General features: G+C 46.4%; 1 protein-coding gene across 1 annotated transcript in view; it reads left to right on the top strand.

Moving 5' to 3' along the window:
- RUVBL1 (RuvB like AAA ATPase 1) overlaps positions 1-14,068 on the top strand; it is a 41,902-nt gene that overhangs the window by 13,943 nt on the left and 13,891 nt on the right. The window contains exons 4-8 of the mRNA XM_078074370.1: positions 4,391-4,542; positions 7,667-7,756; positions 8,546-8,695; positions 10,857-10,920; positions 12,344-12,542. Of these exons, the coding sequence (XP_077930496.1) occupies positions 4,391-4,542; positions 7,667-7,756; positions 8,546-8,695; positions 10,857-10,920; positions 12,344-12,542 (655 nt within the window). The remainder of the gene's footprint in view (positions 1-4,390; positions 4,543-7,666; positions 7,757-8,545; positions 8,696-10,856; positions 10,921-12,343; positions 12,543-14,068) is intronic.

Here is a 14,068-nt window from a genome sequence, read left to right as displayed (position 1 = left end):
TACATTCATGTAGGTTTGGAAAATTTTAGTCTCGATATTGAGGAACGAAGAATTTGGAAAGGCAAAGGTGAAACACAGCCTCTCTTGGGGCCATTCCAAAACTTCCATTTGTAGGGCTATCAGATTGAATGAAGATAGAGTAGAACTTCTCCTTAACTTTAATATCTGAGAGTCTTTGTTCTGGTTGGGTTTCTGGGGAAAGAAGGCAACTGACCCAATGATAAGATAATGACCACGTTTAAAAGTGGGAAGTGATCGAGAGTGTCTGACACCATTGGCAGTGTTTCTTTGTGCCATTGGGCTGTTTCCATATCAGAACAGAGGTGGCTTGATGGTGAGGACACCCAAACCCTATCTGGGCTACCTGTCATCAGAGGTAGTTTTACGGCTCTACATTGTGAGTAGGACGGAGTTCTTCACTCCTTAAATGAGTGGTTCTCAGCTGTGGCTGCACACGGGAATCACTGGGGGAGCTTTAAATGAATGATAATGGCAGTCCCAACCCCTGAGACTCAGAGGCAAATGGTCTGAGTCCAGCCAGGGTCTGAAGAATTGTAGAGGCCTATCATGATACTAAAGGGTGAGAGAACCATGATGTAGACTCCAGCTGAGGTTTAGAATATTGTTTCCTTTTTTTTTTTTTTTTTAAGATTTTATTTATTTGACAGAGACACAGCGAGAGAGGGAACACAAGCAGGGGAAGTGGGAGAGGGAGAAGCAGGCCTCCTACAGAGCAGGGAGCCCGATGTGGGACTCGATCCCAGGACCCTGGGATCATGACCTGAGCTGAAGGCAGACACTTAACGACTGAGCCACCCAGGCGCCCCAGAATATTGTTTCCTAAATGTAAGCCATCGGTGTGCCTCCTTTGCCAGGTCTCACTAGTATTATTTACTTAAATTTTTCTTTTTAAAGTGACTTGGTCATTTTGTGTGCACATAACAAAAAAGTACCTGGAGCATAAGGGTATAGCTCAGTGAATTATCATAAACTGAAAGCCCATGCAGTCAGCACCCAGTCAAGAAAGAGAGTATTGCCAATACCCCAAAGTACCCCTTGTGTCCACCCCCAATCTCCATCCTTTCTTCCTTCTCCAAATTAATGACTGTCTTGCTTCTAACATTATAGTAGTTATGCCTGTTTCTGAAGCTCATATATGCAATCAGGCAGTGTAGAAGTAAATATTCTTCTGTGTTTGGTTTCTTTTCCACAAAGTTATGTTTGTGAGAGTCATCGGTATTGTTTCATGTAGTACGCCTATACCTAGTAGGTGTATACCTAGAAGCTGAATTACAGAATATAGGGTATTCATGTGTTCAACTTTAGGAGATTATATCATGTTGTTTCTAAAGTATTTGTACCAATTTACACCCCTATTTGCAGTGCAAATTTTCCCGCTGTTCTGCATCCTCACCAACTCTTGATATGGTCAGCTTTTAATTGTAGTGATCCTAGAGGTGGTAGAACAGTATTTCATTGCTTTTTTTCCTTTTTTTTTTTTTTAACTCTTAGTTTGGAAAGTTTCAAATGTACAAAAAGGAGTCAAGTGATGACCTTCCCCCATGGTCCCATCACCAGGCTTCAACTCATAGTTAATCTTGATTGATCTATAGCCCCCATCATTCCCCTCCCAGATCCTTTGAAGTTAATTGCAGACCTACTTTTTCATCCATAAATATTTCAATATGTATCTCTGCAAAATAAGGACTTAAAGAAAACCCCACTATACCACTGTCATGCCTAGAAAAAAACGAACAATATAATCCTTGATGTCATCAAATACCTAGTATTCAAATTTCTAGTTGTCTCATGTTATAGTGTGTTTTTCCTTTTTCGAAAATTTTTTGAATTATTATTTGAATCAGGATACAAATAAGGATCTGCATGATAGCTTGGTTGATATGTGTCTTACATCTTTTTAACCTATGGGTTTCCCTTACATTTCTGTTTTTTCCTTTGGGCAAAACTTAAATTAGATGGAGACTAGGCTCACACCCAAGGGCTGGCAGAAAGGGACTGCTGAGGTCAGTGGGCACATGTTACCTGAAGGGGAAAGGACAGAGCCAAGTGTTGTGGGAAAGGCTGTCAGCCAGCTGGCGCCCTGTGGTGTGGTGTGGTGTGGCGTGGTGGGAAGAAGCTGGTGTCAGAGCCAGAAGACTTGGACTCTAGTCTGGGGTCTACCATGAAGGATGAAAGGACCCTTGGCTCCCCTCTTGGAGCTGACCTCCCCTCTGTAAAATCTGTAAAAGGACATAAGGAGTGCTCCCTCTGGCTGTTTCACAGGGCTAGGTTGGGATGTGCTGGCCCCTCCCCTCGTCCTCAGGATTCCAGTGCAGGATCAAATGAGGCAGTGACATGCATGCCCTCTGTAGACTGTGTGGGAAGGCCACTTACATGGGTGAAGAGGCCGCCACAGTTAGAGGTTTATAGTGTGTTCTTCCTGGTGTGGCCTGCAGCTTTCCCTAAATGTAGGGACTCCTTCTGGATGCATCTTCAACTAGTTTGACCCAAGGATGTTTCCTTTCTTGCCTCTGGATTGATGGCAGGTACAGTGACTGAAAATGGTTTTCTTGTTGATGTAGAATCCTTGGAAAACAGATTTATTGGCTGTTAACTTACCTGTGATACATCTGTGGTTTTGGAGAAAAGGATTTGTGTCCCTTGACCCCAGACTTTGGGAACTGGGGAGAGCTTGTGTGTGAGTGCATGTGTTTTCAGAGAAGCGGTGTTCAGTGGTATGCATTTGTTTTCCTGTTGTAAGAAAACCTTTACTTACTAGTAATTATCATTGCTTTGTTAGACAAACCCAATTTTCTTTTTGTTATTTTAACATGTTATTAAAGCATAATATATATATATATGGGTATGTATATATGGGTATATATATGTATATATATACACACACACATACACACACAGAAGAAAAAACACAATCATAGGTATTTAGCTCAATGAGTTTTCATAAAGTCAATACACTCATGTAACCAGCACCGACATCAAGAGACACATTAGAACTCCAGAAGCTCCTAAAAAAAAAACAACCATTCCAGAAGCTCCTTGTGCCCCCTCCAGTCGCTCTTCCCTGTCCCCCTGCACCAGTGAGCAGGGACATGCCTGTGTTGACTTTGAAGGCAGAAAGGTGTGGTCCAGCGTTGGGGTTTTAGGGTTTTAGGTTTGGGGGTGTTATGGTGGACCTGGGCTGTTGCATCATGTGGCAACCTCCTTAGAGATCTCGGTCATTACAGAGAATGTGCGGAAGTATCCGTAGACATATTTCTTGGGTACTGGATGGTCTGCCTGATGACACCCCCCATACCCTCGAGTAACTTCCTCCATTCATCCACTTATGTGTGTGGCTGTTGACAGTCTAGCAGATGGGAGTCAGGTTTCCCGAGTCCCAGCAATCCCATGTATGAGTGCCGGGTGGGAGGCACAGGTTGCCATGGGAGTCATCTGGAGGGTAAGGAAGAAGGTGTGTCAGGCAAGCTTTCTAGGAGTAAGTATTTGAACTGGGGAGTTGGCGAAGCCAAAAAGGAGTGAAGTACTTTAGGCAGCAAAAACATTTCATAAAAAGGCACTGAGATCATGTTCTAAAAATTAATTTGCCAACAGTTCTTAGTTTGACAATAAACATTTATTGAACAGCTAATGTGGTTGATCTTTAGAACAAGGAGAGACATTTGCCTTCACTGATAATATTCTAATCTGAAAATTGTGCTTTATTATTGGGGGGTTGCTTTGGAAATTGTGGCCTCGGAAAACTTGTAAAACAACCCATTGCAAATGCTGAATGACCATTGGGTCTTTCTTCTTTGGGTGTGCAGTGAGGGTCAGCCAGAGGCCCAGGACACCTGGCAGGTCAAGTATCACTCGCTGTTGGCATGGACCTCTAATTATATCTAGCTTAGGCCTGATAGTGTCACAAGGGATGTGGGGAGTTATTCCATTGGTTTTAAAATTTTTTTCGAGAGTCAAAAATGCAGGAAACGAGGGCATATCTAGTGGAGCAGAATGGTTTGGGTTCAGAGACTGGGTTAGAGGCTAAAGCTAAATTTCATCCCCTTGGAGGTGCAGCAGATGTGAGAAACAATTTTGAGAATGATAGCTTGTCTATTTAGTTCTAGATTTGAACCTAGAAGGTCCCTTTGAAAAGTTGAAATAAAATTGTTTTTCTGAATTCTGAATAGCTCCTCCAGGTTACATTTATGTTTGTAGTACTTTTCTACGCAGAGTGATACCCTTGAATGTGCATTAGTAAGGTTGACTTGTCAGTCTTGGTGACATGGAAGTTTTGTGGCTAAAAAGGCTACTAAGGAGTAAGAGAGAGAGATTATGAATATGTGAGAGAGAATTCTGCTTCTCACCGGGGCTCACCTGCCATCTCTTCCAGGGCTGCGGATAAAGGAGACCAAGGAGGTTTATGAAGGTGAAGTCACAGAGCTGACTCCATGTGAGACAGAGAACCCCATGGGAGGGTACGGCAAAACCATTAGCCATGTGATCATAGGACTTAAAACGGCTAAAGGAACCAAACAGTTGAAAGTGAGTACCTGTGTGTGGACTCTTTTGTCTTGCCTCAGAATCTCTCAGCACTGTGTGGCCTTGGGCAAGTGATGTAACCTCTCTTTGTCCCACTTTTCTCCGTACGCTGTGGGTGATGATACATCACAGGGCCGTTTGGGGATGTTATGTGTATTAAGCAGGACCTAGAATAGGGCGAGTACACAAGAAGACCCAATAAAGATAGCTCTAACTTTTCTCATTGACTCCTAGGAAACTGTACATTAAAACCTGAGCTGTGTGGTTAGTCGTGTCTACCTTTTGCCATGCTGTATCCCGTATTATGACCATGTGTCAAAGGCTCTGGGCCTGTCTCTGAACCTGCGGATTAATGTTTCAGATATCAGTGTTCATGCTCACAGAAAGAAGCAGCATTGAGTAATCTGGTAAGAGTTGTATAACAGATGACAGATGGACATCCCAAGGGGCCAAACACAGAATCCTTAATGTAGTTCCTTTTATGTGTCAGAGCCTAGAAACCTATAGTGGCTTCAGTGGTTGACTCTGCTCAGGCGAGGGCTTGTGGAGAAGCCATAGTGGTGGCAGTGTGGGAGGCCTTCCATCACCCTCCTCAGACACTTGTCTTGTCAGCCTTGGGGATGTGGGTAGCAGGGGCGCCCAGGGGAAGAGTGTGGTTTGGAGTCTGGCGAAGTCCGAAAGGGAGACAGGGCTCTGCTGCTGAGAGCAGTGTGGCTTTTGGCAAGTGACTTAATCTCTGAGCAGTAGTTTCTTTATCTATTAAATGGGGATAATGAGTTCTTAGGATATAAAAGTTGTAGTTCTGGGGGTAGCTCCAAGTTACCTAAGACATGGTAGCTGTTGATGTTATTCTGAGAGCCTTCAGTTAGAGAAACACGGCAATTGGGATTGTAGGCTTTGCCTTATTATTTATAATAAACAATATCATAATAATTATAATAGCATCATAGATCTTATTTACTGGATGTGCCAGGCCCAGGCTAAGTGCTTCAACAAATATTTCATCTTTTGTCATTTATAGCTTTCTACATGTATGTGTGCCATGTGGGTAATTTCCCTCATGTTATAGAAGAAGGAACTGAGACTTCATCAGGAGGTTAAGCAGTTATCCTAGGCTTGCACAGCTGGTTAAGTGGCAGAGCGGACTCTCTGAGTCCCAGCTATTATGCTGTCCATCCTCCAACTTGCTGTGTGACCTTTGGGAGTGAGTTGAGCTCTCTGGGCCTCTGTTTGCCCATCTGTGAACTGTGGGAGATTGACCATATAATTTCTCCATCTTCACTCTCCTCCGTGATTTTATGGTTCTTTGATTCTGTAAGGTGGTTTCTTGGTCACTGCTTTATGGAGATCATAAAAATGTCACTTCTTCAGAGGGTCATTTTTCTTTTTCCTAACAGGGTTTCCATCTCAGGAGCTTGCCTCTGCAAATATCTCTTTTAAACCTCCCCCTCATCTCTCCCTTTCTGTATTAATTAGATTTCTTGGTAGGATCTGCTGCTTTTCCAGTAATTACATCTTCAGTCAATTCATTTGGGAAATTAACCAATATTAAAATGCTTGAGGCCAAAAAAAAAAAAAAAAAAAGGAATACTCCCCAGTGTAGGAGAGCTGAAGTAAGGCACGCAGTTTAGATTTCAGCTCTCCACCAGGCTGCTTTGCACAGTTTCTTCAAGAAAATAACCTAAGGGAGAAAATGAAATGTTTTTCTTCCCAAATGAGTAGCTAATTTGAGCATATGTATAAGGTATTTGCACAAACGGAGTTCAGATACTTGTTGTAGGTATTGAATTGTGAAGGAGGAGAATTATCATACTTGCCATCATTATCGTGTCCCTCCCTCGTGCCAGGCCCTGTGTCAGGGGCTTACCAAGCACTGTTCTCATGCTTTAGGAAGCTGCCAGGCCCCACCCTGCCAGTGACACAGAGCCCCGGGTTTGTTCCTGTGGTTACGGTCTCTAACAGCTTTATTGAGATTTAATTTTAAATAAAATTCACCCATTTTAAGCGTACAACTCAAGGAATTTTAATCTATTTACAGAATGGTATAGATAGCACCACCGTCCAATTTTAGAACATTTTCATCACCCCCAAAAACACCTCCTGCCCGTTGATAATAGCGCCCATTCCCACCCACACCCCCTGGCAACCACTAATCCACTTTCTATTTGTATATATTTGTCTTTGCTGAACATTTCATGTAAATGGAATCATACAGCATGTGTTCTTTTGTGTCTGGCTTCTTTCACTGAGTCCTGAGTTTTACTCTTTAATTTTGAGATAAAGCCCACGTTTTTTTCACATTATAAAATACCAAGTTTGAGAAAAACAGCTCTCCTTGAAGTTTAACGGCAACTTATGTTTAAATTCTGACTCCTGACAAAAGATGCTGTCCTAGAATATTGAACATTAAGGGTAGCTTGAATTTGGACAATCAGGGGAAAAGCAGTGGTCAAAAATATGCTCCTCTCCTTTCCTGGAGGTATAAGCAGGCAGGCCTCAGGGAGCAGACACAGATTTGAATCAAAAGGCTTGGTTTGTGTTTCCCTCTGGATATTTATACCTTGGTGCTATTGTACAGATGAGGAGCCTGAGGTTCAGAGAGCCTTGTCCAAAATCATAGGAGCACCAAGTGCCAGCCACAAAGAGCAAGCAGGTTCCAGTGGGTGCTTCACATGCAGGAAGTTCTACCCCCACCTGAGGTGAGGAGGAGAGGAATTGAAGCAGGGAGAGCAATCTCAAAAGGGGGTCTTAGGGCCTGTGGTCCCACGGACAGCGTGGGCCTCACCTAAAAGCAATCAGAATCATATTTGCCAATCTGGGACCTCAGGAGTAAGAGGAAGGAGGATAATAGGTCTCCCCTCGTGTTCCCCTTGGGCACACTCATTCTCCTGCTGTCTCTAGGACACATATCCCCAAAGCCAGTTGTCTCATACATCCACACACACACATCCACAGACGCGCACACATACCCCCACCCCCACACAGATGCACTTTCTCCATACAGTCTTTAGCTACCTCGAGTCCCTTGTGGAAAGGTACCTTACAGCATATCGGAAATAGATACTATATATGTATTACAGTTCCCTGAGTCAAATGTTTTTGCGTTTGTTTGTTTGTTTTTTTTAAGCTGGACCCCAGCATTTTTGAAAGTTTGCAGAAAGAGCGAGTAGAGGCTGGAGATGTGATCTACATTGAAGCCAACAGCGGGGCCGTGAAGGTAACACCATGCCTGGTTCGCAGGAGGAGGCCTAGGTGACAAGGGGGGTGCTTTCTTCAGGAGTATGGGGTGCAGGGAGGGGCTGGCGTCTGGTGGGATGCTGAGGGAAGGTCAGCAGTTGGCCCTTTACGTTGAATAAAGTTTGCTTTCACTTTATCTTCATTCTTTAACCTTCTCATGATTAAAACAGACAGTCTGTTCGAAAAATACTAAAGCCTGTTTAGAGGGGGAGTACCGGGTGAGAAAGCAGAACAACTGTAGTCATTTTCAAATTGAAGTGTGCAGTGCGTTTAATCTTCCTTTTATCTCTTTGGTATTTTCTTCCCAAGATATATGCATGTGGAAAGGAATGCTGCATTAGTTGGCATTCTTTTTATATCTGATTTTCAGTGTCCTGTACAGTGTTCCTCACTGTTTAATGGATGAGCATAATACTTCATATCATACGATAAATCACCCACCTACAAAAGAGTCTGAACGGCTCCCTCCGTCTCCAGTTAATCTACTGGATTTGCCCTTTATCAGGAATTGCATACAGTTAAAAGAAAGAGAGGGGGGAAAAGATTTGGAGAAAGTATCAGGTGTTTTTCAACTGGGTTTTTGGAGCCCAGTGATGAGCAGATAGCTTCCTTCTCTTGGCAGCGGGGGCGTGGGGCGTATTTGGAGTTCGTCAGGTAGGCTGTCAGGCCTGCAGTTGGGAACTGAGACTTTTATCTCACTTAGCACTGTGCCATTTGGGGACTTGGCAGTGAACACTCACCGGGCACTCAGGTTTCTTTCTTTCTGCAGAGGCAGGGCAGGTGTGATACCTACGCCACAGAATTCGACCTTGAAGCTGAAGAGTATGTCCCCTTGCCAAAGGGGGATGTGCACAAGAAGAAAGAAATCATCCAGGATGTGACCTTGCACGACTTGGATGTGGCCAACGCACGGCCCCAGGTACTGCCTTGATGTGGGTATGACCTGGCACCCGAGCCCTTTTGTGTGTGCATGGAAGCTCGGGGAATGAATTGTCAGTGTCTTGCTGCGGTTTCTTAGGGCAGACGGTCCTTTTCTATCTGTAATGTTCAGCAATTAACATCGACATGAGCTACGAGGGACTCCTTTGTTCCAATTCAAATGCTCTAGTCACAGATGATTTCATGTGTATTGTTTCTTACCCCAGCCAAGCCTCTGGCCCTGAGCTAGCCAGCTTCTTCTATGGCTTCCCTCCAGCAAGCGGGCTCACGCCTGGGATTCTCTGGGTGTTAATGGTGGAGGGCAGGAGTGTTCTTTGAGCCCTTTGCAGGATTCCCGAAAGCCTGACCAAGCTGTGTCTTTCCCCCTGCTTAGTGAAATCTTCAGTGTTTTAGCTTGGAGCGGGAGTTGTGTCTGCTCCTCATGCCAACAAATGGATGCTTAGGCCTTGACTAGTAAAATGTGGGGGAGTACAGTATGACTCTATGACATCTCTGCGAAATTGTGTGATTTTAAAACCCCAACTCTCCCCTGCTGGTAGTCTTTCAGTTTGATTTCCTCTTCATCCTAAGAGTCTACCTTTTCACTAGCAGGGAATAGGCTTTCTAACCTGAAATTTGATCCTTGGGTGTTTTGCCCCTTAGAGCCTTGGCCAAGAGATTGCTGAAGAATCGTTTGTGGTTTTTTTTTTTTTTTTTAAGATTTTATTATTTATTTATTTGCAAGCGAGAATGAGAGAGAGAGATCAAGCGCACAAGCAGGGGGAGCAGCAGGCAGAGGGAGAAGCAGGCACCTCACTGAGCAGGGAGCCCGATGCAGGGCTCGATCCCAGGACCCAGGGATTATGACTTGAGATGAAGGCAGACACTTAACAACTGAGCCACCCAGGTGTCCCGCTGAAGAATCGTTTTGGACCAAGAGGTCCGTCTGTGTGTGGAACAGCTGTCCCCAAACCAGCCTCCCGGGAGCCTTCACCTTGGTTAGAGTGTTTGGCCAAGAGTTGGAAGTCAGGCATTGTGTCACTCCGACACTAATGAGTTCTGCCCATTAGTCGCTTGGTGTCCCTGGGTTTTCTGTGATTTAGGGTGCTCTGGTTTTGAGTTTCCTCCTTTGTGAAGAGGGCATAATAGTTCCTACCCTGCAGGATCAGATGTCGTAGGTTCTCAGGAAACATTCGCTACATTTTATAGCTGAACATTTAGTAAGCACCTCCACCTCTGTCCCAGGGCCTGGCAGAAAGGGATCACGAAACGCTAGGCAGATGACTGCCCTGGGAGGGGCTGGCGGTGAGCCTGTCAGTGAGTCTGTTAGCAGCCAGCCGTCCTACAGCGTCTGCTCCCCCGACCAAGCAGCCCCAGGGCAGGACTCGCTGAATGTGACTGTGCAGTTGAGTCTAGAGAGAGGAGACATGGGAACGCAGATAAGTACATCCTTACACTTACCTCAACAGTCCATCCATCCCCAAGGGAACCAGAGCATCGGCAGAGGGTAGGCGTCGGATGCCCCATGAGGGCGTTTGACCCGAACTTTGATGGGTAACTGGAGCTTCCCGGAAAAGAGACTGTGCTTCCAGGTAGGTGGTCTAGAATATGCAAAAGCATTGAATCGTACAAGAGCACGGGTGTTTGGAGAAGGGTATGGTCCTGTGTGGCTGATCAGGGAATGTGGGATCGGAAAAGGCTATGGCAGGAGAAGGAGATTGGGGCAGGCCGCACAGAGCTGGTACATCCCATGAAGGCCAAGGGGGACCTCTTAAAAATTCCTCTGTGTTTAGAAATGCCTCACATGGGGCACCTGGGTGGCTCAGTCGTTAAGCGTCTGCCTTCGGCTCAGGTCATGATCCCAGGGTCCTGGGATCGAGCCCTGCATCGGGCCCCCTGCTCCAGGGGAAGCCTGCTTCTCCCTTTCCCACTCCCCTTGCTTGTGTTCCCTCTCTCGCTGTGTCTCTGTCAAATAAATAAATAAAATCTTGAAAAAAAAAAGAAGTTCCTCACGCTTTCCAGTGAGGGTGTCTGGGGTCTCCACACCTAAAACCCCGTGTCCAGTTGACAATGGGAAGCAGTGTGATGGTGATGGTGGTGGTGGAGACCTTTGCAGCTGTCTTAGAAAGCGGGACTGACTCTGTGGGTCTTCTGTTTTGCAGGGGGGACAAGACATCCTGTCTATGATGGGCCAGTTAATGAAGCCGAAGAAGACAGAAATCACAGGTAAGAGAAACAGCAAGGCCTGCGAGCAAGAACCAGAACCGTAGGGCCCTGGATTCTGATGTACTGTGTGAGGCTTTTTGAGTGAATCCTCGGACCTGAGGAAATACTTTGGGACAGGTTCTTTCTTCCTCGTCATTCAGAGCCTGACTTCATCCTAGCAGTCTGTGGCTGCTTTAGACAGCTCGAAATAAAGCATACTGTGTGCTGTCTGGTCCAGAGTGCTAGCGCACCCTCTTGAATGCATTCAGTATCCTTGCACTCATCTTTGAAGATGGAGGCCGTCACAATCTGGTCCCCTCAAGGTCCCGGAAACGTGGACGGTATCACTTCAGCTGTGCAGGACAGCTCCTGCCAGAGCACTCCTGGGCACAGCAAGCTCCACCGCCTCGGTCCCGGGTCTCTCTGCTCTGCAGCCGCAAAGCAGCTCCCAGCCTGCCCGGCCCAGCTTCCTGGGCACTTGCCATGGCTTGGCAGGAATGTTGTTTCTCCCTTGTGGACCTTTAGTTTCCCCTGCTTCTCTTCCCAACTGGTACATCCTTCTTTTTTCTAAGCACCTGTCACTTTAAAATGTTAAACATTAAAGCCTCTGTTATCTGTTTCGTGTTAGCCAGTGGAGTGATCTGAGACTTTTCTAGCAGAGTCGCCAAGATCAGTTTCTGTGTTTTCACGGTTTTGACCATGACCTCCTCTTTTGACCATCCCTGCCTCCTGGCTTTGGTGGAAGATGCAGCATCAGATCTTTGTGTTCTGTATTTGTGAGCAGCTCCCTCCTCGTGATAGTGCAGGAGCTGGTTTGGAGAACAAGAACTGTGACCTTAGGTGGTCTCATGTAACTCTTAAGAGACCCGTCTCTCTAGAGCTCTGAGGTTGGACCTTTCCTCAGAACCTGCATTCCTCACAGGTTTCCTTCCAGAGAGCCTTTTGCATGCACCCTATTCCTTTATCTAGGCACTTGACTGAAAGTTAATTAACCCAAGCTTTGGCATATAGGGCCAAAAGAAAGGGTCATTTGCTGAGTGCAGAACAGGAAAATTTGCATATGAAAACTCACTTCACGCAGGGCTCCCCAACTTCTGTTCTCTGGGATGTGGCAGGGCACTAGGTGGGTGGGTGTGAGTAATAAAGCAAAGTGGAGAGCATGACTGGGGGGTGCATGCCCCTGTGAAGACATGCAAAACTGTAAAAGCCATTACAGACTTAACATGTCAGCAGGGGAAGCTGCCAGTTCTGTTACTTCTCCGTGGTGATTATCCCTATTTTCAGATCATGACACCGAAGTGGGAACGTAACCTGCCTGGGGTCATATAGTTAGCAGTAAAAGTGGGCCCCACACTTGGCTTTGGATCAAATGGGGATGGGGAAGAGGAGAAAAGGTGACCGCTTCCCCACCTAACTTTGCCTGTCTCTTCTTACTGTCTCCTAGACAAACTTCGAGGGGAGATTAACAAGGTAGTGAATAAGTACATTGATCAGGGCATTGCTGAGCTGGTTCCAGGCGTGCTCTTTGTTGATGAAGTCCACATGCTGGACATCGAGTGCTTCACCTACCTGCACCGGGCCTTGGAATCTTCTATCGCCCCCATCGTCATCTTTGCATCCAACCGAGGCAACTGTGTCATCAGGTAGGGTGACTCCCTGCCAGCCGTGAGGCTTTTCCACCTTCCATCTGGGTTCATGTTTTCCTCTGGGATCACTTTCAACCCATAATGTCGTGAGTCAGGATAGAGATGAAGGGAGATCATGTTCATTTTGAGAGAAACCTGCCAAAGTGGCTTGTCTTCACAGGTAGTTCATGCATCAGCCTCATTCCATCATGGCCATCAAGGGCAACAGCCATCCTGTTACTAAATATGAGGGCCTCCCACATGGTCTCTGGGGTTACAGTGTGGTGTGATTTGGTCATTCTGTTGGAGAGGGCAAAGGTAAGGTTAGTCAGGCTGGCCTTGGGTGACCTTACATATGTTAATTTCTATCCTCATACTAGCTGTGGGCGGTAAGTATTCTTGGCTTTGTGTTTTAGATGAAAGAAACAACAGCAGAATAAATCCTGGTCGTGAAGATAAAGATATGATGAGGACCCAGATCTTTCTAATAATGAAACCAGTAACAAAACCAGTATTTTCTATCTCTCTACCTTCTTGGAGCCACACTGGTGCCTGCCCCTCCCCCCACCCCTATCCCCCTGAGGCCTGCCTTTGGGAAGGGTAGATGTTGAGGCCTGGAAGGCACATGCCCACGTGATGCTCACCCTGCCAGGATGGGCCCAGGGCTGGGTGGGGGGTTCTTTCTTGCGGTTCTTCTTCTCCTGAGTACTCTGCAAATGAGCAGATGAGCCCCAGAGAACACACTGTCTTCCCAGCTCTCAAGGGCCCTGTACTTGGTAGTTTTCTTGCTCTTTGGTTTTCTGTGCTCCGGTTTGAATGCTGGGGCACAAAGCAGAGTGGTGAAGAGCCCTTTTCAAGCCTGCCGGGGAGTAGTGTGGGAGAATAGAGCTCTGGGGGCTGTGTGTTCCTGGCAGCAGGGGTGGTAGGAATCTGGAAAGAGACCCTAAGGCCCATGAGTATTTCAGTACAGGGCTGGAGCCAGACCAAGTTAGGAACCCAAATTGCTATTCACCTAGACTTGCCTCTGAATGATGGTGGGTCACATGCAGGACTTTAGCTGGCTCTTGACAGAGTTTTGTCTCCATTGAGAGTGTTCCAAAGCTATGCTGCTGGCTCCGGGGCAGCTCCCCTCTCAGGTGATCGCTCTGGCTCAGAATTAGGATTTGCCTACATGATTCAAGTTCATGTGGCAGCAGCTTGTAGTTACTCTTTGAATCCCTGTACTGATGTCTTAACAAGATCATCATCACAGGTGTTTTCTGCATTCTTGGGGAGAAGGCAGCTTGTTCCAGGGCCAGGCCAGCGTTGGTGAGAGGAGCTGGCTACCTGGGCAGCCTCTGGAAGCCCGGTATGTGGCCTGGTGCCTGGTGAGCCTGGCATCCCTGCCGCCCAGACCCTGTAGCTTTGCTGGACTTCTGCTTGCTTTGGTCAGGCCTGGCTTCAGTCTGAAAGTTGGTGAAAGGCTCAGCCTGGACTGATGGTGCCCCCTGCTGGGGAGCTCTGCCAACAGGCTCCGCTCCCTCACAGCAGATAACCCAACCCAG

The sequence above is a fragment of the Halichoerus grypus genome, chromosome 1 (genome assembly GCF_964656455.1).
Source record: "Halichoerus grypus chromosome 1, mHalGry1.hap1.1, whole genome shotgun sequence".
Classification (NCBI taxonomy): domain Eukaryota; kingdom Metazoa; phylum Chordata; class Mammalia; order Carnivora; family Phocidae; genus Halichoerus; species Halichoerus grypus.
Note: the sequence above shows the minus strand (reverse complement) of the source record. Positions and strands in the feature narration are given on the sequence as shown.